The sequence below is a fragment of the Vitis riparia genome, chromosome 9 (assembly GCF_004353265.1).
Source record: "Vitis riparia cultivar Riparia Gloire de Montpellier isolate 1030 chromosome 9, EGFV_Vit.rip_1.0, whole genome shotgun sequence".
In the NCBI taxonomy this organism is placed as follows: Eukaryota; Viridiplantae; Streptophyta; class Magnoliopsida; order Vitales; family Vitaceae; genus Vitis; species Vitis riparia.
The window spans coordinates 22532651-22560583 of NC_048439.1; the positions used below are offsets into that span (position 1 = coordinate 22532651).

General features: G+C 38.0%; 1 protein-coding gene across 1 annotated transcript; it reads left to right on the top strand.

Annotated features, from left to right (window-relative positions):
* LOC117922565 (cycloartenol synthase 2-like) lies at positions 1–27933 on the top strand. Its single transcript, XM_034840711.1, has 18 exons — positions 1–455; positions 2073–2258; positions 2540–2629; positions 3078–3272; positions 3362–3446; positions 4070–4236; positions 14624–14812; positions 15017–15130; positions 15338–15460; positions 15559–15681; positions 15749–15847; positions 16591–16647; positions 24545–24591; positions 24802–24945; positions 25141–25318; positions 25759–25839; positions 26774–26857; positions 27537–27933. The coding sequence occupies exons 1-18, from the start codon at positions 255–257 to the stop codon at positions 27648–27650; spliced, it is 2277 nt and encodes a 758-aa protein (XP_034696602.1). The 5' UTR covers positions 1–254; the 3' UTR covers positions 27651–27933.

The window sequence follows — 27933 nt, forward strand, 5'->3', positions numbered from 1 at the left end:
GCTTCTATATGAATGAGCGATTCCCTCCTGGAACTCGCCATTCCAAGTTTCTGAAGTTTCTCTCTTCTCTGCCCACCCAGCACCCATCTCTCTGTCCTTGGTCTGTATCATTTTAACTTAATTTTACTGCAAAGAAAAGCTTGTCTTACCTTTCTGGTGATTGCATGATCAGCAGGTGTTTTCGGAAGGGAGACACATATTTGTGAACTTAGATATATATAGAGATATATCTCTTCAGTTTGGTGAGTTAGAAAATGTGGAGGCTCAAGGTTGCAGATGGAGGCAATGATCCCTACATCTACAGCACCAACAACTTCGTGGGAAGACAGATATGGGAGTTTGATCCTGATTATGGAACCCCAGAAGAGCGAGCTGAGGTCGAAGCAGCTCGTGAAAATTTCCTGAAAAATCGGTTTCCGGTTCAGCCCAGCAGTGATCTTCTCTGGCGAATGCAGGTGATCCCATCTGTGTCAAAATATGCACTAGATGAGTTGTCCTACTTCTTTAATTAGTTAATTTAATACACTGAAGAATAATATAATGAGAAAGCGCCAAGTGGGCATAGGGTGAACAGCTTGAGCTTAGATTAATTAATTAGTCTTGTTCTAGCTTACGTCTTCAACTTCTTATACGTACTAGATGAGTGCATATATATAAACAACATGTGAAATGAAGTAGTATATGGAAAAAGACAGATTAAAGTCTTTTAATAGATGGAAAGAGAGAAGGAAAACATGAATTTTGGAGTTATGCTTTGTGCAGAGGGTTTGGGTTAACTTCATGCTGTACCCTAAACCCAAATCCAGCCCAGCCCAACTGAATTGGACAGATCTAAAGCCCATTGGGCAGAGAGAACTTCTGTGACAACCCATATATATAGAAAATTTAGTACTTGAATTAGAGCTGTTTTGATCTTAGTCCATCCTATATTTGTTGTGTGTGTATGTCTTTAATTGGTAGAAAGACTACAATCTTTTCATATTTAAAGCCAGAAGCATTCTCTTCAATGATTCTTAGAACTTCAGGAAGAAACAAGAACCGAACCTACTGTTGTTTTTTTACTGTTTTTATTGTTATTACCTACTATTATGTCATGATCATGGTCATCAGTATGTTAGGTTTTTAGTTGCTTATAGAACATTCATTTGTTTTGAGGTTTAGAGTGCTTTTGCATTGATGCTAATTAATGAAGATGTCTTTTGCAAAGCTTTCAAATGGGTTTCTGACTGCATATAATGCTAAAAGAGAGATGTTTTAGAAATCGGGCTTAGTTATGATGCTAATCTCCAAATTAACTTGATATGCCAAAATATTCCCGTGCAAGAAATGCTAGATTTTATACTTTGAAAAAAAATAGCTCACAAACTTGAGAGATATAGACTTCTTTTATGTTGAGGTTTTATCCAAGTTCCTCAATAAAATGAGATCGAATACCAATTTAAGCAGACAAAGAAAAAAATTCCAGAAATAAGAAAAATAGAGCAAGACAAGCAGAATTTACGTTGTTCGGATCCAAAATTGGAATCCTACATCTACGGATCAAGATCACCTCCAAAAACCCACTAAGAATGAACCATTTTACACCCTCTGGAATCTTTGAGAATTTTCAAGCTCTCTCCATAGTACAATGAAGAAGATTCAAACTTTGAAATCCTCTCACACTTGTTTTGTAAATTAGAAAACTCACACCTTTGTTATGTTTTTTTTTTTCTATTTCCTTCACCCTTTTATACAAGTACATGGAAAAACTAAACGAAACAGGTATGCTTTCAGTTAGTTAATTAACTAACTTTGCTTACGTGGCCAATCAATTTTTGGACCACCAAATTCCACATTTTATTTTTCAAAGCAGGAAGAGAAATGAAAAATAAGTTGTATGGTTGGTTTTAGAAGTTTTCATGTTCAAGTCAAAAACATGTTGGATATTGACACTTCTCTAGCAGACCTTGGGCATGGTTTGAACACATTGTACATGTGTTTCAAGGATTTAAGTTTGTAATTTCATTGCATTTCTTATTTATGTTTGCATTCTAACTTATTTATATTTATAACCTTTTCTTTCTGAAATATAGTTTGCAAGGGAGAACCCATGCGCCTCAAACTTGCCACAAATCAAAGTTCAAGATTTGGAAGAAGTGACGGAGGAGGTGGTGATGACTACCTTACGAAGGGGCTTAAATTTCTATTCAACTATGCAGGCACACGATGGTCATTGGCCAGGGGATTATGGGGGTCCTATGTTTCTACTACCCGGATTGGTAAGAGCTGGCTTTTTGAATGGCACATGTTCCTCCATTTGTCAATTAACCAATGCTATTTGTCAGGGTTGAATCTGGTGAGAACCATTTTTATTTTTTCATCTAATAATCTCATTTCATCTCTATTGAAGTTTATGCAAGTCTTTTCAGAACCCAATGGAGAAGGCCAAATATAATCTTTTTTTTCTATATATGATTTATTCATGTGTCTCAATTTCCATTTTATCTAATCCTTATTTCCTTGTTGAATATGTGACAATTGGGTGACAAAATTGCGACAGGTCATTACTTTATATATTACAGGAGCTCTGAATGTTGTCTTATCAATAGAACATCAACGTGAGATGTGCAGATACCTTTTCAATCATCAGGCAAGATTGTTTTCCTATATTTTGGCACTCTTAAAGTATTACGGTCTTTCGTTGGTGTTAAACTACCACTTGCACATGAACTTTAGCTTTTGTGTCAAACGGTAGTCTAACATAATATTAGAGTTCTGGTTCCATGATCTGATACCATGTTAAGCTTTTGTACAAGTGTAGTTTAATTGTCACTTCTCTTTCATTTTATAGGATTCAGGAATCTAATGACAGAGATGTTAACATAAATTATTGTGTTGTCATAATTTTCTTTTGATATCATTTTGAGACTAGTACTTCCTCAACATTATTGTTTCTACATACTCATGTAAAGTGCTATTGTTTTGATGGGAAGCTACAAAATTCAACCAAATGAAGCCTTTTACCATTTACTTGGCTAGCTCTGATATTGCTAGTGAAGAAACAAAAGCAATTAAAGGGATAACACATTTTGTTGCAGAACAAAGATGGAGGTTGGGGGCTACACATTGAGGGCCCGAGCACCATGCTTGGTACTGTGCTAAGCTATGTTACTCTAAGATTGCTTGGTGAAGGAGGTTTTGGTGTAGAAGGAGCAATGGAAAAAGGGCGAAAATGGATCTTGGACCATGGGGGTGCAACTGCAATAACTTCTTGGGGGAAAATGTGGCTTTCTGTATGAACTTAGAAACTTTTGGCTTGAGTAAAAATATTAATTGTTTTGCAATTATGAGTTGACATTTGATATGCTTCTGATGGCCATAGGTACTTGGGGCATATGAATGGTTTGGAAATAATCCACTCCCACCAGAAGTGTGGCTATGTCCTTACATTCTTCCAATTCATCCAGGTCTCTCTCTCTCACTGTGTGTGTGTGTAAATATAAATAAGAAGTTATTAATCATACCAACTTGATGCATAACAAAGATCCTAACAAGTGGGGAAAGTCAAATGGCTAGAAAGTGGAGATGATTGTAACGCATAATGAAGGATTAGAGAATTAAAATTGCTTTTGGACAACTAGGACAAGAATCTTATGTTCGAGAAAAGTTGTAGTATCTAATTTTATTCTTCATGTTGGATAATAGAAACAAACTATGGAGCAGGGAGATTTCTTTAAATAGAATCATAGCCTTTGAAAGGGCTAGTTTAATTATTTTTTTTAAAATATTTTCCGCGCATATGGGTTCTTGCTAATTTTATTTATATTTTTGGGGACTTTCCCCTAAAGTGTCCTCTTTATTCCTTAATTCATTACCATCAAAGCTTTAATTGATTGTTTAATTACTTTGCTCAGGTTTTTTCTCCCTTATTAATAGATCTGCGTTCTGTTTCCACTTTAATAAAGACTTTAATTTTATTCTCCTTGACAAACAAGTTACCAATAAATTAGGCGGCTTTTCAGGTTGGCTTTATCTCATTGCAAGCAGGATTTTATTTGTTGGTGGTAAACTTTCAAATTTTTATCTATAGGACGAATGTGGTGTCATTGCCGAATGGTGTATTTGCCCATGTCGTACATATATGGGAAGAGGTTTGTTGGTCCAATTACACCTACAATTATTTCTTTGAGAAAGGAGCTGTACATAGTCCCTTATCAAGAAGTAGATTGGAATAAAGCCCGCAATCAATGTGCCAAGGTTGGTTAGCATATTTTCTCCTTCCGAACTCATGCTTTTATCTTTTGCCATCCCCTTATGATGCTATTTTAGCTCTTGTACTTTGCTTCTGATCAGTATCCTTGCATATTTTGATGATCAACAAGTTTATCCCCTTAAAGTTTATCCTATTAGTTGTTGATAGATTTTATGTTAACTATCACTAAGATGTCTATAAGTTTATCTCCATTCTGAAGCATACTTGTATCTATTAGAAGATCAAAGACAATATCTATTAGAAGTAATTTTCCCCATGTCTTGATCTTATCTCTCTTGTTCCAAGGAGATATTGTAACGAGCCGTACATAATCATGTAGATAATTTCCGCTCTGGGCCCAAAGGGGTCTTCAGGACTTTAAAACATGTTTACCAAGTTAAGAGGAGCCTCTAGATATATAACATCAGGTACTTTCTCCCCATCCGATGTGGGATATCACAAACACCTCCAATGCAGACATAATGTCCTCGTTGTGGGGCTAAACAGACAAATACTCTATGTGAGGCCAAAAAAATCCCTACACCAGGGTTGGGGATTGACTTTGATGCCATTTGTAACAACTTGCTCCCAATCGTGTAGATATTGTTTGCTCTGGGTCTAAAGAGGTCCTCATGACTTTAAAACACATCTACAAGGTTAAAATGCGCCTCTACATATATAGCGCCATAAACTTTCTCCTCTATCTGATGTGAGGCATCACAAACACCCCCCTATGCAGACACAACGTCTTCATTGTGTTCCATAGGATTGCGGGACCAAATAGACTAACACCCTCCTATGGGGCCAAACAAACCTCCACACTGGGGTCAAGGATTGACTTTGATACCATTTGTAATGACCCACACCCAATTGTATAGATATTGTTTGCTCTGGGCCCAAAGGGACCCTCATGACTTTAAAACACGTCTATAGGGTTAAGAGAAGCCTTTACATATATAGCACTAAGAACTTTATCCCATATCCGATGTGGGACATCACAAACACTCCCCATGCAGACACAACATCCTTATTGTGGGGCCAAATAGATAAATACCCCCTATGGGGCCAAACAAATCCCCACGTTGGGGTCGAGGATTGACTCTAATACAATTTGTAACGACCTGCTCCAAACCGTGTAGATATTTTTTACTTTAAATCCAAAACGACCCTCATGGTTTTAAAACATGTCTACATGGTTAAGAGGAGCCTATACATATATAGCACGGAATTTTTCCCCTATTTGATGTGGGACATCACAAACACCCCCCATGTAGATAGAACACCCTCGTTATGGGGCCAAATAGACAAATACCCCTTTGGACCCAGAGTAGACTATTTTTACACACTTGGGAACGAGTAATTACAAATGGTATCAAAGCTGATCCTCGACCCTGGTGTGGGGATTTGTTTGGTCCCGTAGAAGGTATTTGTCTATTTAGCCCTACAACGAGGATGTTGTGTTTGTATGGGGGGTGTTTGTGATGTCCCACATTGGATAATGGAGAAAGTTCCTGGTGCTATATATGTAGAGACTTCTCTTAACCTGTAGACGAGTTTTAAATTCTTGAGGGCCCCTTTAGGTTCAGAGTAGACAATATCTACATGGTTGGGTGCAGGTCATGACAATTGGTATCAGAGTCGATCTTTGACCCTAGTGTGGAGGTTTGTTTGACCCCATAGGGGGTGTTTGTCTATTTGGTCCTGCAATCCCATGAGGCACAACGAGGGTGTTGTGTTTGCATGAGAGGGTGTTTGTGATGCCTCACATCAGACAGATGAGAAAGTTTCTGGCACTATATATGTAGATGCTCCACTTAACCTTATAGACACATTTTAAAGCTGTAAGGGCCCCTTTGGGTCCAGAGTGGACAATATCTACGTGGTGGGTGCAAGTCGTTATAAATACATTGATTGGATCTATGTGAGAAAGCCAATAGATGTTTTCCTAACCTTAAAAATTTTATTTTGTGTTGTCAGCAAGTATGATAGTCACAAAAGTAGTGGTTCAACTATGGGCTTGTGTTGTATTGTCTAATTGAAACTTGATTGCTAAAAGTACAAAATGCAACACCAAAGTATTCCAATTGTGCTTTAGTGGATTGCTTTAAGCCCATACCTCATGCATAACTCTCCTTTCACTAAGGATGAAAGGGTGGTGGTGGTGCCATATATGCTTCTTCTTGAAAATAACATAGATATAAGCAAGAGTTGCTTTGTCATGTTGACATCTTGATCTAATTGTGGAGTTTTTTTTGTTCTTTTTTGTTTTTGTCATTGTCTATTTTAACTCCATGTGAAGTTTACTATATTCAACATTTTTAAAAAAAATTATTTATTTATTTATTTTTTATTCCAATAAAGATAATATTTTTAGACTAAAGCTTCTAAGGTTCCTTGATCAATTCTTTCTTCTGCAAAAAAATAAAATAAAATAATTATTCTTTATGGTGGCTTTGATTAACATGTGTATGACCCATTTTAAAATATAATATAAGCATTTTATCAATATGTAATTCAATGTGTTTATTGGCAGTTTGGTTAGTTAGGTGTAGATGTTAAAATAATATCAATACTTTGCAGATATTAATTAGGATGTCTAACATATATGAACACCATGATTTTCATTTGTCATTGAAAAAGATCTCTAAAGTCAGGTTATGTTCCTGAATTTGGGAATTTAATGGAAATTTACAATGCAACACATATGAATCTTTTTATATATAAATTTCATGTATTTCCTATTGAGTTGTGGATTGCATTGATGCTTTATGAATAATAACTGTAGGGGTTGGTTATTTTTTTTTCTAAGCTTATTGTTGAGTAGCCAAGGGTCTAGGAGAAGTTTTTTGGTTGTTGTGAAAAGAAATAGGTTCTCTTGTAAAGATGAGCCAATCTTTTGAAACTTTTTGAGAATCTCAATCAGATCATTTTTTTATTATTTGGTTGTTACCTATTTTTTAGGGATGATCTGTTGTATTTTTTTAAGGATAAGTTGTATATTTTAAATTTATTTTATTTCTAAAAATCTGGGTGTACAACTGTAGATTTAGTTTTATTTGTTGTAGCTTATCTATAAAAGGAAGCATGTTTCCTTTCCTTATTCAATTAATATACGATATTTTTTTTACCCTATTCTAGATGGTATCAGAGATAGGTTAATTGGTTATTCCCTTTCTTTTTGCTCTTATTATTTTTTAGTTCTATTCTTCTTCCATTTCCTTTGCTATTTGTATCTCTTTACCATGTTAGAAATTTATGAATCTACTCATTCCATTAGAACCGGTTCCAATTCCTCAAAATTACCCACATCCAATTCTCATTTCCACTCTGCCCAAATCACCACATTAGCCTTAATGAGACAAATTTTCTCAGATGGTCACAATATGTTCGGATGTACATTAGGGGTCGAGGTAAAATTGGTTATTTGACTTGTGACACCAAAGAACCAGCAAATACTGATTGTAGCTTTGCCACTTAGGATGTAGAAAACTCCATGATCATGGCATGACTGGTAAATTCCATGAAAGAGAAGATTAACTTGAGTTATATGTGTTATCCTACTACCAAAGCTCTTTGGGACAACATTATTTAGATGTATTCAGACATTGGAAATCAGTCCCAAATCTATGAGTTACAACTTAAATCGGGCAATATTCGTCAAAGTGAGAATTTGGTTACCAAATATTTTAATGTGCTTAGGGGTTTATGGTAGGGTCTTGACTAATTCGATGACTATGAGTGGAAAAATCCGGACTATTTTAACTATTTTAAGAAGATGGTAGAAAGTTCACAAATATTCAAATTTTTAGTTAGACTTAATGTTGAGTTTGATGATGTTTGAGGTAGAATCATTGGTCGACAATCTCTCACTTCTCTAAGTAAAGTATTCTCTGAAGTGCGTTGAGAGGAAATTCAGAGGAATATTATGCTTGGGAAGAAGCTCTTTGGACCTATGGAAAACTCAACCTTATTAGGCATTGCAACATGGGCTTCTTGCAATCCTAATAACCAACGTCGTCCGGATTACAAGCTAAAAGTTTGGTGTGATCATTGTAATCAACCAAGCCACACTTGTGAAACCTGTTGGAAATTACATGGGAAGCCAACTGGTTGGAAGCCGGTTGAATGGAAGACTAATAAGCAAGGTGACCCTAATTGTTTCCCTACTGAGACACCCTCATTGAGCAAAAAACAATTAGACTAACTACTACAATTGCTGAAACCTGCTTCGCCGACTCTTGGTACTCCTATAGCATCTCTAACTCAATCAGGTAGCCTTTTGTGTGCATACTCTTTCATTATTTGCACCTTGGATCATAGATTCAGGTGCCTTTGACCACATAACTAATTTATCTCATTTGTTTATCTCTTATACACCTTGTTTTGGAAATAAAAAAAGTATGTATTACAGATGGAAGCTTATCTTCTATTGCCGGGCAAGGCTCTATTCGTTTGTCTGATAAGATTATTTTACAATCTGTTTTACATGTCCCAAGACTCTCTTGTAATCTCTTATCCGTAAGTCGCTTATCTAAGGATTCTATTTGTCATGTTGTTTTTTGTGCCTCTTTTTTATGAATTTTAGGATTTGAACTCAGGGATGATGATTAGTAGTGCTAGGTTGATCAACAATCTCTACTATTTTGATGACAACTAGTTTGAGAATAAACAAGCTCAGGGATTTATTGGTAGTGTTTGTTCAATCCCTATGCTTGATCAAATAATGCTTTGGCATAACATATTAGGACGTCCTAGTTTTTTTCTATTCAAAACATTTGTTTCCAGGTTTATTTAAAGGATTGGATTGTACTTATTTTGATTGTGAAACTTGTTTTTTTGGCCAAAAGCCATCACAATTCTTATAAAATAAAACTATATTATGCCTCAAAGCCTTTTTCTTTGATACATAATGATGTTTGGGGTCCTTCTAGGATTGCTATTTTAACCAGGAAAAAAATGGTTTGTGACTTTTATTGATGATCACAAACGTCTATGCTGGCTTTATCTAATGAACTCTAAATCTGAGGTTGCAAAACTTTTTTAGGAATTTTATTTTATGGTTGAAAACCAATTTCAAACCAAAATAAGTATTCTTCGGAGTGAAAATAGAATAGAATTTTATAATGATTGTTTAGGTGATTTTTTTTTTTAATAGAGAAAGGTATTTTACATCAATCAACTTGTAAGAACACTCCTCAACAAAATGGAATTGTAGAACGTAAAAACAGATATTTACTTGAAGTAGGTAGAGTTCTTATGTTTCATATGAATGTTCCCACACACCTTTGGGGGAATGCAATTTTAACAAGTTGTTTTTTGATTAATAAAATGCTTAAAAGGGCTTTAAACTATGCAACACCTTTACAAACTCTTAAGAATACTTTTCCAAACACACACCTCACTTCAAATTTACCCTTCAAATATTTGGCTGTACAGTGTTCGTCCATGTGCCAACTCATTTCTGATCCAAATTTGATCCAAGAACCAAAAAATGTATTTTTCTAGGTTATTCTCCTAATAAAAAAAGGTATAAGTGTTTTAATCCTATCACTAGGAAAATTCATGTTAGTATGGATGTCTACTTTATTGAAAAAATATATATTTTTTTATAACAAAACTACTCTTCAGGGGGGGAGCTCTAATGAAGATTAGTTTTGACAACAAGAACAACCAAAACCTAGTATTTTTGTTCCTAACATATAGGTAAATCAATAATTTCCCATGTTCTATTTTTCAAAAGAGCATTCATTTCTTCTTGAACTACTAACCTCCACTTCGAGTGTCCTAGTGCTTCATGTATAGTTCTAGGAATGAATAAGTGAAATATTTGAAGTGAAAGCTCTATATTTTTTTGAGAGTCTTTGATAAGACAGATATTTGGCAATGAGATAGTTAGTACAATTCCCAACTCCTTTTCAGATTGCAATAGGGATATCAAGATCAGAAAGAGGTAAAAGAGTGAAGTCTATAGGAAGATTACCTAGATTTTGAGAACTAGGAGATGATGATTGACCATGCTCAAGATTGACTTCATTATTCTTAGTATTAGAATTAAACCTATGCCTAGTATAAACACGAAACTCAATGAAGATAGATTGTAGAGTTTTTCCCTCTATTTGTGATGCAATTTTATTTGGCATAAATAAATTAGTATTTCCCTCTTTTTCACTAATTAAAACATCTTTTTTTTTAAGAAGAAGAAGAAAATGGGATGTAAGTGGGTTTTCACAATCAAGTGTAAGCCCGATGGTAGCATTGAAAGATATAAAGCAAGGTTAGTAGTGATTCATTCCCAATTGGTGTCTCAGCTGATTCATGTCCTCTCAATGGTCCCTGACAGTGATGCGATTTCATACGTGTCCAGCTGGTGTCCCTTGATTGTGGTTCTCAGAAGGGACTAATCAACAAAATTTATAACCTATTACACCATGTACTAGGATAGCCTTAGCTAGCATAGCATAGTGGCTCTAGGGTCGTTCACTGGGATGGGTTTTCACTCCACAATTGATATTAATCCAAAGATGAATTGGTGTCTTTTCATTTCAAGGTTAGCTTTAAAAGAAAACATAAAGATGTTTAAAAAAGGATTGGTTTTAAGCTAACCAAAAATAGTAACTGATTTTACTTATAAAGAAAAGTGTTTCTTGGAGTTTAGATTACTAGGCTCAGGTTCCTCATACAAAAAGGAGAGTTCCGGTCACTTGTTTCTTTTCCTCGCATTAGAGAATTAACATATAGTTAATTCTCTAACCGGTGCGGTACAGATGCTTCCCATTAATGGGTTCAAACACTAAATCCCTCTTACTGATGCACCTTGCAATGGCTCATGCTTCTCACCTAGCATTTGCCATTCAAGGTGATCTTTAACCTTGGATTACCCGTCAAAAGCTCGCAAGAGATAACTAATGGATGTCTCCTTAGAGTCCAAAAGCTTACCAAGTGTTGGCTATTCTAGAAAATCCTACCTTCAAACCACCTCCCAAAGGCTCTCAAGAGATAAACTAGTGCATCTCAATGAACGGAGATCACTTGCCTTATCAAGTGTTGGCCCAGGTGAGTTAAAGGCGTTTTAAGTTAACTAAAAAGATAAAAACCATTAACGGGTCATACTTTCTCTTCATTAAAAACTAAAACAACAAAACTTCCAATTTATGCATGAAAAAACTTACCCGGGTTTCTTCACTCCAAGAGACGAAGAGCCTAGCCACTCATCCTCTGAGGAAAAATCCTCAGAGTTTGGTTGGCTAGAAATAAAAAGAACGAGAAAACAAAAATATGAAGGAAAAACAGAGCAAGTGCTCTGTAAAATATATTTCTTACTATTACAAAAGGTTGTCTCCAAGAACAAGCTCCCGAGATCTCTCTGATTGTAAAGAAAATTACAACTATATATAAGAGGTTATTCACCCCTTTGTTCTTACTTAAAGACTAAGGAATCTTATGATAGGTGGGTTACAAGGAGAGTTTGGGGATTTAGACATCAAATATCTAAAACAAAATATCTCAAAAAGTCAGTCGGAAATATCAGGAAGCTTCAGGAGAACACCGCGATACTGTATACTGAGAGAAAAACTCTCCGGGTAAGCGTTATCAGAGGATCCGGACATGTCTGACCGGAGAAGTTGAAACGTCCTCCTCTCCCATCCGGCGTCAGGCGCCAGATGTGAAATATCCTATCAGAGGACCTGGACATGTCTGACCGGGGAAATTGAAACGCCCTCCTCTCCCATCTGGATGTGAGATATCCGGAGAAGGTGGAATGTCGGTCGGACAGAATTATTTCCCTGGGTGGAATGAGCTATGTCGCAAGGGGGACCGTCTGCGTGTGCAAGGTGTAGGGACCCCTCTCCCTGATGACATGGAGCGCGCATTGCTATCCAGAGCAACTCCATTCGGATTCCCCAAGAGGATACGTGGCGCGCTCCCCTATCCGGACTCCCTCAGGGAGAAGCACATGGCACTCATGAACATCACACCCGGACGATAACATATCCTATCCGGATATGTTGTCCGGATCATTGACTAAAGTGAGCAAGTCTTGCTACGTCATTCCGATAGCCTGCCACAGCCCACGTTCCACCGCCCTCCGATAGTGTGTCCGGACGCCCTGTCCGGACATCTTTTGCTCCTTGCATTCCGGATTTGCTTATGGAAAAGGACTTCAAAGCTTTGGTTTTTCATGTTTCTGAGCTTTCCATTGCTTTGCCATGGATTCCAAAGAACTCTCCTCAATCACGGATTGCTTTGGTGATCAAAAAGCTATCAAAACACCAAAACTTAACACAATTTGATTAGAATTGATTGCAAGGGTCCTTAATATGTTAATTGGGTTAAAAGGTGATAACTACTACTCAAAAGTGTTTAAACGAGTTAATTACAAGCTATGAAATAACACTTTTTGAGTAGTAATCAAGTAGCCAAAGGTTTCACACAAACCTATGGAATTGATTACCAAGAGACCTTTGCCCATGTTGCAAAAATTAATTCCATCCAGTTTTTACTTTCTCTTGCAATACATTTTAATTGCCCTTTACATCAATTAGATGTGAAGAACACTTTCTTAAATGGCGATTTGGAGGAAGAAGTGTTTATGGATTTACCACCGGGTTTTGCAGAAAAGTTAGGAAAAAAAAAGTTTTACAAATTAAAGAAGTCCTTGTATGGTCTTAAGTAGTCTCCTAGGGCCTGGTTTGAGAGATTTGGAAAGGTAATCAAGCTTCAAGGATATATTCAAAGTCAAGCCGACCTTACAATGTTTTATAAACACTTAAGAGAAGGAAAGATTGTTGTGTTGATAGTTTATGTGGATGAAATTACACTAACTAGTGATGACAGTCTAGAACTTGAGAGATTGAAGAAAGCTTTAACTCATTAATTTAAGATAAAAGATTGAGATCCCCTGAAATACTTTCTTGGTACGGAGTTTACTAGATCCAAGAAAGGTATTTTCATTTCTCAAAGAAAATATATACTTAACTTATTAAGTGAAATAGGTTTACTTGGATGTAAGGCTGTAAAAACTCCTATAGAACCAAATTTGAAACTCCAACCAGCAAGTCCAATAGAGGTGATTGACAAAGAGAAATATCACTACCTAGTTGGGAGACTTATTTATCTCTCTCATACTCGTCCCGATATTGCATTTTCGGTAAGCATGGTGAGTCAATTCATGCACTCACCAAATCAGGAACACTTTGATGTTGTGTACAAAATTTTAAGGTACTTACAAGGGACTCCAGGAAAAGGACTTCTATATGAGAACCGAGGACATCTCCAAGTGGATGTGTTTACTGATGTAGATTGGGCAAGAAGTATAATTGATAGGAGATCAATTTTGGTGTATTGTACTTTTGTTGGAGACGGTCTTGTGACTTGGCAGAATAAAAAAGCAGAGTGTTGTGGCTAGAAGTAGTGTTGAAGCTGAGTTTAGAGCTATAGCCCATGACATTTGTGAAGTTTTGTGGATTAAACAATTACTTGAAGAACTTAAGGCTGCTAGCCCTTTACCTATGAAGGTCTTTTGTGATAATAAAGCTGTCATTGCCATTGCACATGATCCAATACTCCATGATAGAACTAAACATGTCGAGGTTGATAAACATTTTATCAAGGAGAAAATGGAAAATGGATTGACTATTATACGTTATATGCCTACGGTTGAACAAGTTGCAGATATACTCACTAAGGGATTGCCAAAGAAGCAGTTTGATGATTTAGTAAGTAAGTTGCCATGAATGACATCTTCAAACCAACTTGAGGGGGAGTGTTAAGAATCTTAATTAGATCATAATTTTTCTGATTTGGTTGTTACCTATTTTGTAGGGATAATCTGTTTGTTACCTATTTTGTAGGGATAATCTGGTTGTTACCTATTTTTTAGGGATAATTTGTTGTTGTTTTTTTAAGGAAAAGTTATTTTTGTTTTTTAGGGATAAGTTGTATATTTTAAATTTATTTTGTTCCTAGAAATCTAGTTGTACAATTGTAGATTTAGTTTGATTTGTGGCAGCTTCTAGCTTATTTATAAAAGGAAGCATGTTTCCCTTCCTTATTCAATTAATATAAGACATTTGTTTCTCCCTATTTTAGAAAATTAATTCAACTAATGAAGAATGGGAGTCTATTGTATGTAACTTACAAATAAATTCTGGTTTTTGTTGTGGTTCAACTGTTATATTTCCTTAAAATTCTAAATCAAGTCAACCAGAAATATACATTTCGATTAATTTGTATCATTTTTCTCCTTGGAGTTTATTTGATTTGCAGTTTCATGATGATGACATCATTTTAATAAGCATTTAAGAGGGAAATTTATGAAGAAGATCAGTTGCATCTTTCTTATGCTTTAGGCTCCCAGTTGATTTTGATATTTGTCTTTACAATTATTGGCAGGAAGATCTATACTATCCACATCCACTGGTTCAGGATATTCTATGGGCATCTCTTCATAAGGTGCTTGAGCCTATTCTGGGGCATTGGCCCGGAAACAAGTTGAGAGAGAAGGCTTTATGCACTGTAATGCAGCATGTGCACTATGAAGATGAGAATACACGGTATATATGCATAGGGCCTGTGAACAAGGTACATGTGAAGTATAGAAAGGTCCTTTGAACTGCAATAAATGTAGTGATTACTAAGTTCAATAAATGTACGGATTACTATTAATTAAGAACGAAACCAGTTAGATTCTTCAATTCGACCACTCTACTCAGGTGCACTTGATCTAATTGTCTGTTCTTTTCTGTTCCATGAAGCTCTTGATTTCCTGTTATCTGATTTGTACAGGTGTTAAATATGCTTTGCTGCTGGATTGAAGATCCAAACTCAGAGGCCTTTAAGTTGCATATTCCAAGAATTTTTGATTATTTGTGGATTGCTGAAGACGGCATGAAAATGCAGGTCCGTAAGTAGTATTAGTCTCTTTCTAGTTTATCTCAGCATGCCATTTCCATTTTATATGTTACGGAGAATTGTGATATTACTTTTTCTGGTGGATGTAGCCATTTATAGTGGCTGTATCCATTCATAGTGGCCTGTTGTAAAGGCAGATTTTGTATTTTATTCCTTGGAAATTATTGAATTTTATTATCCATCTGTTTACTGCAGGGTTATAATGGAAGTCAATTATGGGATACTTGTTTTGCTGTTCAAGCAATTATTTCAACAAACCTTGGTGAAGAGTCTGGTCTGACTTTAAGGAAGGCACACCAATTCATAAAAAATTCTCAGGTTCATGTTGCTATTGAAGTTTGATCTCATAAATCACCTACATATGTTAGCAGTTGTCCATAATGATTTTACTCAACTATTCCTACTTTGTTTTCAAGGTCTTAGAAGATTGTCCTGGAGATCTCAAATTTTGGTATCGTCACATTTCCAAAGGTGCTTGGCCATTCTCAACTGCTGATAATGGATGGCCCACCTCTGATTGTACAGCAGAAGGATTGAAGGTAACAACTGAACTAACTCAAAATAATTGTTATACGGACACTTTTATTGTTTATTTCTCTTGTGCAGGCTGTTCTATTATTATCTAAACTTCCATTGGAAACAGTTGGGGAACCATTAGATATGGAGCAATTATTTGATGCTGTAAATGTTATCCTTTCATTACAGGTATGGACATATTGAGTGGGTATAGGTATGGGTGTTTTTGCATTTTAAAATTAGGATTTTTGGAAAGTGCAGAATATAGTCTATATTCACGGCAGTGGACAAATAACTTTGTATGCATGGTTCGGAGTAACTTTATAGACATAGATGCCTCTTCTATACAAAGCTTTACACATTCTGAAAAACTGCACATAAAAAGGGATTTGAGCGATTTTCAAATATCTTCCAATTTCTCTCCTGCCAAATTGTTCAAAAAGGATTCAAAAGGGCAGCCGACACTCTCTCTTATGTCCCTTTCTGACATAGAGTCCATTCCTACTTAACAACATTGGTGTTATTGAAGAGTGGATCATGCAATCTATCCCAAACCACTGAAGGTATTATTTTGACCTGTTCTTCTCTGTGCAGTTCTAAAAAATTTATTATTGCCTTAAAAGTTCTAGGCCACAAAGCTATTCCAATAATTATATAACTTCAGATCAGATTTTACAATACTTGTATACTACAAATTTATGCTTGTTGGCTGAAACTTGTTTTTGAATCTTGCTAGCATACCTAGAATGGGATTCTCAACTCAAGTTTTGTGTTGAAGATTTTTACAAGTGTGTGCTTTGGGAACCAGTTATAATTCCTTGTTCAGCCTGTTCTCCCTTCTTTTCTGATTATCAATATTTAAGATTCCCTGCTGTCTGACTTCAGGTTAGTGTAGTACTGATTTTATAGCTTTTTCCTTGGAATCTCAACAGAATGCAGATGGTGGTTTTGGAACATACGAATTGACAAGATCTTACCGATGGTTTGAGGTAACTTTGATAAATGCTAATGCCATTTTATTAGTTTCACCTCCTGAAGTTGCCCCATGAATGTAGCATATACAGTCCAAGACACATTTCCTGTCAATAAGTAGGAAATTGGGTTCCAAATGAATGTCCACATTAAAAGCATCCATGTGAAAAGTTTCACTGAGTATTCTAGATTTCTTGCTCTCTTTTTGTGATTTTTGGTAAAGAATTCGGTGTTCTATAAATTCTGTTTTTTCTCATTCTAAATCATTCTTCCTTTTAGCAATTAATCCTTGTGCTTTTCCATCTTATTGATGATTATTGAACCAGGGTAGAAAAATTTTCACTAACTATGTGGACCTTAAAGATAAAGAAAGTTCCATATACCATAACTAGGGAACAACATGATGTAAACTATTGTGACCTTACTTCCCATGGAGAAGCCTGCTCCACAGTTGATTCTCTAAATAAAATGAGTTGTCATCTAGTTTTATTATTGAAAGGAAGGTGAGATGGGCTTGTTATAAAATTCAAAGATAGATGGAATCGGATTTTTTTTCTTTCCCTCTTTTTTCTTTCTTTCTTTTTTCCTTCAAGGCAAAGTTGCACTTGAAACAACACCTTGATTTGCTTATTGATTGAGGAAGGTCATATTACATACAGCAGCTCCATTGCTACTTGATAATATGTGTGGGATTGGAACCATTAAGTGGTATGTCATACTCCGGAATCTGCTATAATTTGGATAGACTTGCTTAAGTCACTTAGGTCATTTTTGGATTGGTTTTTTGTGAGTCAAAAGTTCTTCTTTAAGTCTAGAAAAGAGCTTATATGTGTTTGGATAATTTTAAAAAAGCTGCTTCTAAGTTTAGAAGCTTAATAAAAAGCAATGGCAATGTCACTTCTTATAAAGCCATTCTTTTAAGCTTATATTGTACGTTATTTTATTTTTAATGAAACTTTCATGATTCCAAGATTGCCATTTTAAAATCATGGGTTCAGCATCTTGCTAAAGCAAGAAACTATCCCAATGAGAGCTTAGATAGATACTATATGTCATAAGCTTCATTTGAATAATAGAATGTCTTCTTTCCAATATTATTTTTTGAGAAGTGAGCACAAATTAAATTAAAGGGCAAGAAGTCACAAAGCATACAGGGAGTATACAACGCAACCAAACCCAAAAACAAAAGAAAGAAGCAGCCTCACTGGCCCTTAAGTAGTCGCTAGCCACTCCAAAAAGACTAAAAGCAAAGAGGACTCCTCTCCCGTGTACACTCTAGCTCAACTCCACAAGTTACAAACAAAATAATTTTTGAGTTTTTGTATATCCAAAGAACCCCCCCTAAAGGCTAATCTATTTCTTTCCTTCCATACCGTCAAAAAAATACACAACGGGATGGAATACCGGATTTTTTTCCTCTTCTCCCCACAAAAGGGCCCCTCCAACTAAGTAACACCTCTTTGACTGTCTCTAGGAACACCCAATGAACCCCAAACAAGGCAAGGACAATTTCCCAGAGGACCCTGACCACTATACAGTGTAAAAGAATGTGATTTACATTTTCCTCTTCACAACCACACAAAAAACAACAATTAGGAAACTGCCACCCTCGTTTTTGAAGCCTATCCAAGGTGAGGATCTTCCCCCATGTAGCCTCCCAAGCAAAAAAAGACAGCTTTAGTTGGGACCTTGTCCACCCAAATTCATCTAACCGAGAAGGCTAGGGTATTGGGAGCAACCAGCAAATTGTAAGCATGTTTGACTCCAAAGGTGCCTTGACCCCCACCTTTCCATACCACTGAGTCCTCTACTTGGGAGATCTTGAAGTCCCTCAGCATATTAAACAAAGCTCCTATTAAATCCAGCTCCTAATCATTATAATCTCTAGCAAATATGAGATTCCAGCCCCCTTGACCGAGGCTAGAGTCCCACACCTCATTAACCGTTGCATTCCTATGCGCCAAGGCAAATAACTAAGTAAAAATTCTGGATAGCGCCTCGTTACCACACCAGTGATCAATCCAGAATTTTACCTTAGTCCCCTTACCCACCTTAAACATTATGTTATCCCAACACCAATTTGCCTCCTTCAAAATCTCCTTCCACACCCCCACTCCAAACGCCCCACGAGCTTCATTAGTTCGCCAATCAAAACTTTCTTGACCATACTTCACCCCAATCACTTTCTTCCAAAGAATGTCATTTTCAAAGGCAAACCTCCATATCCACTTGCCCAGCAAGGCTTTGTTAAGGAGATCTTCCGTATACCTAAACCTCCTTTCTCATTTTGAGTACACACCACCTCCCAATTGATTTGGTGGATTTTCCTTTCCATTCTTCCCCCTCCCCAAAGAAAGTCTCTTTGTAACTTTTCAAGCCTTCTTGCCACTATCTTGGGCATTCAAAAAAGGGACAATTGATAAATAGGAATGCTGGCCAAAGTGTTCTTGATGAGGGTAATTCTCCCGCCCTTAGAAATGTATTGTCTTTTCCAAAAGGCTAACCTTCTCCTCATTCTTTCTTCCACCCCATCCCACATAGATATGGCCTTGTGGTGGGCTCCAAGGGGCAGCCCTAGATAAACTGAAGGAAGAGCCCCCACTTTGCACCCAAGCTCCACTGCCATTTCCTTAATTTCTTCTACCTCTCCAATAGGAATTAATTCGCTTTTAGCTAGGTTTATTCTTAGCCCCGAAGCCGCCTCAAACCAAGCTAAAATCCAACTTAAAGAGGTTAGATACTCTTTCCTTGCTTCACAAAAGATGATTGTGTCATCAGCAAAGAGTAGATGAGAGACATTCATCTCCATCCTCCCTCTTCCCCGAAGGCTGCAACCTGAGATGAACCTCCCAACAACTGCCCTTCTTATGAGTGCACTTAGCACTTCCATACCCAGGACAAAGAGATAAGGAGATAGAGGATCTCCTTGACGCAGCCCCTTGGAGCTCGAGAAGAAGCCTGTTGACACCCCATTGACCAGGATAGAAAATTTGGAAGTTGAAATGCACCACCAAATCCACTCCATCCACCGAGACCCAAAACCCATCTTGTGCAAGACCTTCATGAGAAAATTCCAATTAATGCTATCGTAAGCTTTTTCAATATCCAGTTTGCAAATCAGCCCTTTCTCCTTACGTTTGTGCCAGAAGTCGATCACCTCATTAGCTAGAAGCAAGGCATCCAAAATCCGTATGCCCCTTAAAAAGGCATTCTGGTCCACAGAAACCACCTTTCCTAGGACCTTCTTCAACCTATTTGCCAACACCTTGGCCAAGAGTTTGTACAGTCCCCCTAATAGGCTGATAGGCCGAAAGTCCCCAAGGGCCCCAGCTCCTTCTTTGGAATTAAGATCAGGAAAGTGGTGTTGAGGCTTTTGCCAAAAGATCTTTGCTAAAAAAACTCCTTAAATAGATCCACAATCTCCTCCTTCACAAAGTCCCAACAAAATTGCCAAAAAGCCACTATAAACCCATCTGGTCTAGGAGCTTTGTCACCATTCATTTCCAACAAGGTAGAGTGGATCTCTTCCTCAGTGAATGACAACTCCAAGCCTTCAGCTTCACTGGAATTTAGACTTTGGAGGTGCAATCCCTCAATATCAGTTTTCCAGCCTAACTCTTTAGAGAGCAGTTGCTAAAAAGCGTTCACAATCCCCTTCCTCACGTAATGCTCCTCAGTCCTCCATGCCCCGTTAATTTTAATTATGTTCAGGGAATTGTTTTTTCGATGGGCATTGGTCATCCGGTGAAAGAATCCTGTATTCTTGTCCCATTCCTTAATCCACAACTCCCTCAACACTTGTCTCTAATGGGTTTCTTCCAACAGAACCCACTTTTTGAAAGTTTCCTTAGCTACTTTTTCATCTCCGTTTCACTTACTGAGAGACTCCTTTCACTTTCCACCCTATCCCAGAACTCGACTTGTTGGAGAGCCAAGTTTTTGTTAATTTCCAGCCTTCCAAACATATCCCTATTCCAGTCTTTGATTTTCTGTTTCAGCCCCTTTAGCTTAGAGGCCAATCTAAAACTGGCCCTCCCACTCACCCCAGACCCCTGCCACCATCCCCGAAGAAGGTCCTTAAACCCATCCATTTTCAGCCACATGTTTTCAAACCTAAACGGAGAGGGGCCTCGTCTTAACCCACCACCTTTCAGTAAGATGGGAAAGTGGTTAGAAGTGGACCTCGATAGCTTGCTTTGGACAACCCCATATAATTGATCAAGCCAGTTCTGGGTCACAAGGTATCTATCCAGTCTAGCCCAAGATTGGTTGTTCCTACCCCCACTCCAGGAAAACACACCACCTTGCAATGGAAGATCTAGAAGCTCTAATTCATCAACAACCTGGGCAAATCTTCTCATTGCACCACTTATCATTCCTTGACTACTCCTTTCTCTTTGGGAGAGGATGACATTAAAATCACCCCCTAAACACCAGGGGTCATTCCAAATGCCTCTAATTGCCCTTAACTCCTCCCAAAAGCCTCTCTCTCCTCCCTAGAGAACGACCCATAAACTCCTGTGAAAATCCAGACGAACCCATCTTCCACATTCCTGAGCCTACATGAAATAGAGAAGTGTCCCATCTCCATCTCAAGCACTTCTAAGGTCCTTTTGTCCCAACAGATCAAAATTCCACCAGTAGAACCATGAGCATCCATTGCACCCCAGTCTAGGAACCTCCCAGATCCTAGACTCCTCACCACACTCTCAGACATTGATTGAATTTTTGTCTCCTGAAGACAAAACAAGTCCACCCTTTGATTCCTAATCATGACCTTAATCACCTTTTTTTTGGAGCTATCATTAGCTCACCCCACGTTCCAGCTTAGCAACCTTAACTTCATTATACTTCCAACATCTGGCCCCCTCTTTCTTGTGTACCACTCTTCTGCTTCTTCCCTCCCTCGTAATTAATGGAGCATTCTAGTCTTTTCAATTCCCTTTCAAATTTCGATTTGTCCAGAAGAACTTTACTATGGATTTTTTCTCTCATTTTTCTGATCTTGACCAAGAAATCCAAAATGTCTTTCTCCAAGCCTTTTGTCGAAAACCCTAGGAACTTGCTGAATCTAGCCAACTCACTACCCTCCCAATTGACCTCTTCCCATCCTCTAGCTTCATGTGGCACTGTACGGACCAAGCATAGCTCATCTCCACATTCTCCATTGTTGCCATTATTAACCTCCATCAACTCCCAACTAGTAATAGTCCTCTGCTCTGTAGACCCCGAGCCATTGACAATGCAACACTGAGTTTCCCACTGGGTTATCTCCCAACCAGCCCCAGAAAAGTCGTAATACTCCCCCAAAGGAGTCTGACCAGAAATAGAAGAGGGAGAAGAAAAGGGGACAGGAACCAACAATCCAAAAGGGTTAGAGGTGGTCCCATACCTTAGAGCTTCCTCCAATAAGGTGCCGTCAGTCTTTGAATTCTCCATAGATCGTGGTTCCACCTCCACCTGCTTACTCAAGTCGTCCTTTATCCAAAAAGAGGAGATGCCAGAGTTTGGGCCCTCCAAAAGGCATGGGCCAGTCAATACCAGGGGACGGGCCTCACTAGAAGGGGCTAAACCATTTGCACCAGGCAAAAGCGAGCCTTGGTGTTCTAGCCTAGTCACCACTAAAGGCTCCTTGGCCTTAGCCCACCCCGATTCCATCCTATGTAACGACTCATAAAAGGACGACCCAGTAAGAAACGACCTAGATGACCCAGAGCAAGACGACCTAGCCTCAAGACCAGCTGGGATAGTCCCATAAGACCTAGGGGCCAAGTCAGAGCTCCAAGGGGACTAGGCGAGGTCTGTCACAAGCGGCCTACCCAAGAGAAACTCCACAGGCTGCCCTGACCCGCATGTTTGGCCCCGCATCCCATCGACAGACGGCGGTAGGGCCTCGAGCCTAGTGACACCGCCCTCCTCCGTCATGTGCTTACTTGCGCATGCATGAGACTTACCCCCAACCTCGCCTACTGTTACAGTCTTCAACCCTCTCTTCCCTATCGGCCCCACTTTCAAGACTGGCCTAACCTCCCACCAGAGGGTTAACGCGTAGCAGAAATCTTCAATCTATATTTCCACGACGTTGGCAAGCTCTTCTTCGTTCATTTTCACCAGAATCCGCACCCACTGCAACTCCTCTAGCTTTTCTGTTTGGGAGTCGACTGCAAGAAACCCCCCACACTCCTCCCCTATCCTTCTCAGAATGGCTCGATCCCATAAGGAGACGGGTAGGCCCACGATTCACACCCATGCCTCACGCCTTTTTTCCCCTTTCGACAGGCACCCGGTTTTGGGACTCCATTTTTCTAGGCGAAGAAGGATTCCCCCACCGAAATGCTTCCAAGGCTTAGGGCATTCTCAACTTCTGCCAATAGTTCAAATTCTAGCAGAATCTTACCCCTCTCCAGTTTTGCAAGTCCTAAGTTGCCCTTCAGTCCCCAAGATTTTGCCAAGAGGGTCCCCCAACTCTTCAGGTCATCCCCCATCCCTGAATTAGGGTTCCAGGACCCAACCAAATAGTGAACCAATTTATTCAAGTTTTGGCTTAGCTCATTATCTTTGACCACCACCTTGATCACTGCTCTTCCTTTGCTCATCGGCTGTTTGATCACTTCCGCAAAGGTTTTCGTCATAATAGGCTTCAGCAACATTGCTTCGTCTTTCTGGCCTTCCTTCCCTTCATTATCAATACCCAGACACCGTAGCGTATCCACCATTGAAGTCTAGCCTCTCACTGCTCCTCTCCCTTTAGGGATAAAAATGCTGAAATTTTTATTCTCCAGGTCCACAACTCCTAATCGGATGAAGCACCCACCTTTGTTTTCATCGCGCACCATTGAATAGGCCTTCCCATTTTCCTTCCACTTTCTTCCCCATTTTCCAACACTCGTATCCTTACTGCAATGAACCAGACCTTCAAAAAAGAGCCCTAAGCTCTTTAGTCCCATTCTTATCCATGACGAGATCCCTCTTTTCCTTTCCATGATCGTAGCTTGCATTTTGCCCTTCTTTTCCTTCTACCTCAATCTCAAAGGTTTTCGACTCCACACTAAATCTACCCTTCCTTGAGCTATTCCGAGGCCCTGAGAGGATAACTCCCTCTACACTCTCACTCAGGCTTAAAAGCCCTTGCTCTTTTCCATCACTCCCACTCAGGCGCAGAAGCCCTCTCTCTTCTCCATCGCTTTCCCTCAGGCGCAGAGGCCCTCGCTCTTCTCCATCGCTTTCCCTCAGGCGTAGAAGCCCTCGCTCTCGGTCTCCCTCACTCTTTCCTTCTCTCTCTCTCTCTCTCTCTCTCTCCTCCATGAATTTCATTCATTCGTCTTCTTTGAAGGATAATGGATAAAGATTATATTTGAACTGCAAGTTTATGTTAATTAGAAGCTTGGGAGCTAAATAGCATCTGGCACTCCTAGGAGGGCATCGCATTGAAAGGAGCTCAAAGGAACTAAAGATAAATTGAGATAGAACCTAGGATGATGTTGCAATGATGGGAGTCCAATGGAACTAAAGATAAAAGTGAGATAGAATCCAGGATGGCGTCACAAAGATGGAAATCCAAAGGAAATAATTGAGCGATGATCTTGTTGAGGCTTGTGATAGAACTAAACATTTTAGAAAATTGAAAGTGTATGTGAAAACTACAGTTTTCAACTTTTCTTTTTCTTAATTTCTTTGCATGTTTTGCACATTTACAACATTCCGAATATTTGTTATGCTGAAGCTGAAGAACTAAACCTCATGTGGGCATACAGCACCATTATTTTCCTTATTTCCATCAACACATGATCTTATCTTTGCTTGATTAGATAAATTTGTGGTGCTATCAAGGTCCTCCACATCTTAAATTGCAGTTTATTTTAATTGTGTTGGGAAAAAATTCAAACTATTTGTTCTTTTTGTTCTATCTTTCAGTTAATCAATCCTGCTGAAACTTTTGGGGACATTGTCATTGATTATCCGTAAGATTTTAATCACTCTTCAGTTTCTAATGTTTACGCATAATTCTAGTTTGTTTTCACCCACCTGGAAAAAAAGAAAAAAAAAAGGAAAAAAAATAATAAAAAAAGAGGTGGGTTGTTGGGGGAAAGGAGTGGGTAGGGTTGTGCGTTGTCTTGTAGTTTGATTTGATGGAGAAAATCTTATATGCTGTTACCTGGGTGGCACTGCAGATATGTGGAATGTACCTCAGCTGCAATTCAAGCATTGACATCGTTCAAGAAATTATATCCTGAGCATAGAAGGCACGAAATAGAAAATTGTATTTCTAAGGCTGCAAAGTTCATTGAAGACATACAGGCTCCTGATGGCTCTTGGTTTGTTTTAATTTATTTAATTAATTATTTTTACATCTCTGCACAAGCCCTAGAAATTGTTCTTTTGCTATAGCTGCATGCTTTTGCTATTTTGTTGTATCAATCTCTCAGCTTAATGTAAGCAGTACCTAATATTTGTAGGGGTTATAGGACTGTCATTATGTGTGTGCAATTGATTTTGAGTATTTTTGACAGGTATGGATCGTGGGGAGTCTGTTTCACTTATGGTGGGTGGTTTGGAATAAAGGGATTGATAGCTGCTGGAAACACATACAGTAATTGCCCCTGCATTCGTAAGGCTTGTGATTATCTGTTGTCCAAGGAGCTTGGTTCAGGTGGTTGGGGGGAGAGTTATCTGTCATGCCAGAACAAGGTTTTGATTTCCATTCTCTGTGGAATTTCTTTCCTTTATAGTTCTAGTGTTTCTCATGATGGTTGTTCTTAATAAATGCTCCTTATAAATCTGCAAAGTCAAGCTTTTATGAAGATTGCTATCATCTTTGTGGTAGCTCACCATAGAATTTATTGCAGAGCACCAATAGTGCACCTTTTCTTTGGAATTAAGTAGAGTTTTTTTCCCATAGATCTTACTTGCATTGAATAACAATAAGAACCTTGATTTATCATGTAACTTGACACAAGTTAATGAACTTCAGTAAGATGCGTTTGGCTGCATTCTAACCAATTTTAGGAATAGCCTAATCCAATTCACATTCATTTATTATCTCTGTTCATCATCTATCTTGATACTATTTATAATAATTCATATCCACTGCCTTGTATGGTTGATTATTCTAATGCCTCTTTAAACAGGTGTACACAAATCTCCCTGAAGATAAGCCACATAATGTCAATACTGCTTGGGCTATGTTGGCTCTCATTGATGCTGGACAGGTAAAATTGGAGACTAGTGGTGCTGTTTGATGCTAATTTAGCGTCCTCGAGGTTTTTTATAATGTGTTGTTAATTAAAACTTCCTATACCATTTTTCTCTGTTTCTCCATATTTGGTATGTTTGTTCTTTGTTGGTGAAAAGAAAATAATCAATCTATGGTAAGACATTCTAATAAGTTGGGGTTTTCGTTAGAAGTCTGGGGTATTATGATAATTTCAGTGGGAGAGGGTCTAAAATATCTAAATTATTGTATTTAGCTCTTGGGCTATGCTGTAGGGATACCTCATTACAAGACTTCCCTCTTTCTAATAATTTGGAATATTTATATTTAAAGTTGGCTTCTGCGTTTGGTGTTTTGTGCACTAAGGCGGGCATTTGGATGTTTTTCTTTTTGTTCACTGATACAGATTTTGTCGTGATTTTCACCTATAGATGCATACATTGTTCTGAAGAAATAGTTGCACCAAAAAGAAAGTAGCAGTTATTCTTTTTTTGCCTCTTATAATCTCTTGAGTTTTTCTTTCTTTTGCTTGCATGTTCATAGAATGCACCAAAATTATCCAGACTAGGTTAGTTCTTTTTCTGTTTTTTGTCACTCCAGATTGTAATCTTCTTCAAGCAATTGTATGTCAATTAAAGTTCCAGATTTACACCATAAATCTTCTTCAATCATTCTAGTGAAACATGAGATATTGTGAATTAAAGTTCCCATAAATTGATGAAAAATGAGTTCCCTATCACAAGGTACCTCCTTTGTTTCAGGGATATGGGGGGTTTCTCCGCTCCCTTTGTTTATATGTCAATTCTGCATGCTTTTCTGCTTTTCCATGACTGGATATGGTTTCAGGGCTTTTGTGAATTCTTAGTTGTTTTTAGCTTTAGACAATTCATTGCATTACTTTCTATTTTTTGTTGTTCTTTTCCTTTTGAAAGGCTGGGAGAGATCCAAACCCACTACACCGTGCTGCAAGGATATTAATAAATTCCCAAATGAAGAATGGAGATTTTCCTCAGGAGGTAACTCTTATAAATTCATTGCATTATTTTTAATTTTCTCTGTTGTATGCAAAAACTACAATTAGGTGGTCACCTAATGGCTGGTTCCCCCTGTGAGAAATCGAAATTATTAAGAATAGGAAGTTAAGGGCTTATCTGTAGTTATTCATGCCCCATGCTTCTTCCCTGTTTTTCAAAAAATTTTCCCTTTATTTTCTGTAATTTATCTGCACACACCAAATGCCTTTTCTCTGGCATTCTTTTTTCTTTTTCCTTTTTCATGAACAGGAAACAAGGTTCTAAAAACTGCATCCAAACAGGCCTTTGTCATTCTGTTAAAGTTGCTTGGTAAAAGTTAATGGAATAATTTGACGATTGAGGGTAATACTTGAAAAACATTGTAACAGTATCAGGCTTATGAGCATTTAATTGATCCTTTGTAGCTCTTGAAAACGTGTACCAAATGTGAAAGACTTGTCATGAGACTCATTAGGAAAACCCCAGGAAGCTCAAAAACAAATGCTTGGAATTTGGATAAGAAAGTTGATCTGCAACCCCATAAATATTTTAGTAATTTGTTTCAATTATATAGATTACATGTCTGGTTAGAAAATGAGTATGCATGCTGATTTCCATTGCAACAACTTTGCTGACTCCCATGCCTGAATAGGTTTAATAGCTTCAACATTTCTTCATACAGGAAATCATGGGAGTCTTCAACAAGAACTGTATGATCAGCTATTCTGCATATCGGAACATTTTTCCTATATGGGCACTTGGAGAATACCGGTCTCGGGTGCTTCATTCTTCCTGAAAATGTAATTATAACGTTCCAAAGAATGAGATGCATGCTTGTCTACTGAGTGTAGCCCTTGTCATGTTTACAGCGAATAAGGGTCCTGGCTGGGACTTTTCTGTTTTGTGTTGCTTGAATTTTCTAGGAAAAGAAACATTACTGGGTTTAAGATAATATGTGGCTATAGGGTCTAAGATAATCTGTAAGAAACCTAAGCTTATCTTGATTTTGATCCATGGAAAGGCATGTATGCTGGGGAGGCCCTTGCCATTAAAATTTATGTAATTGACAATTGCGGAAA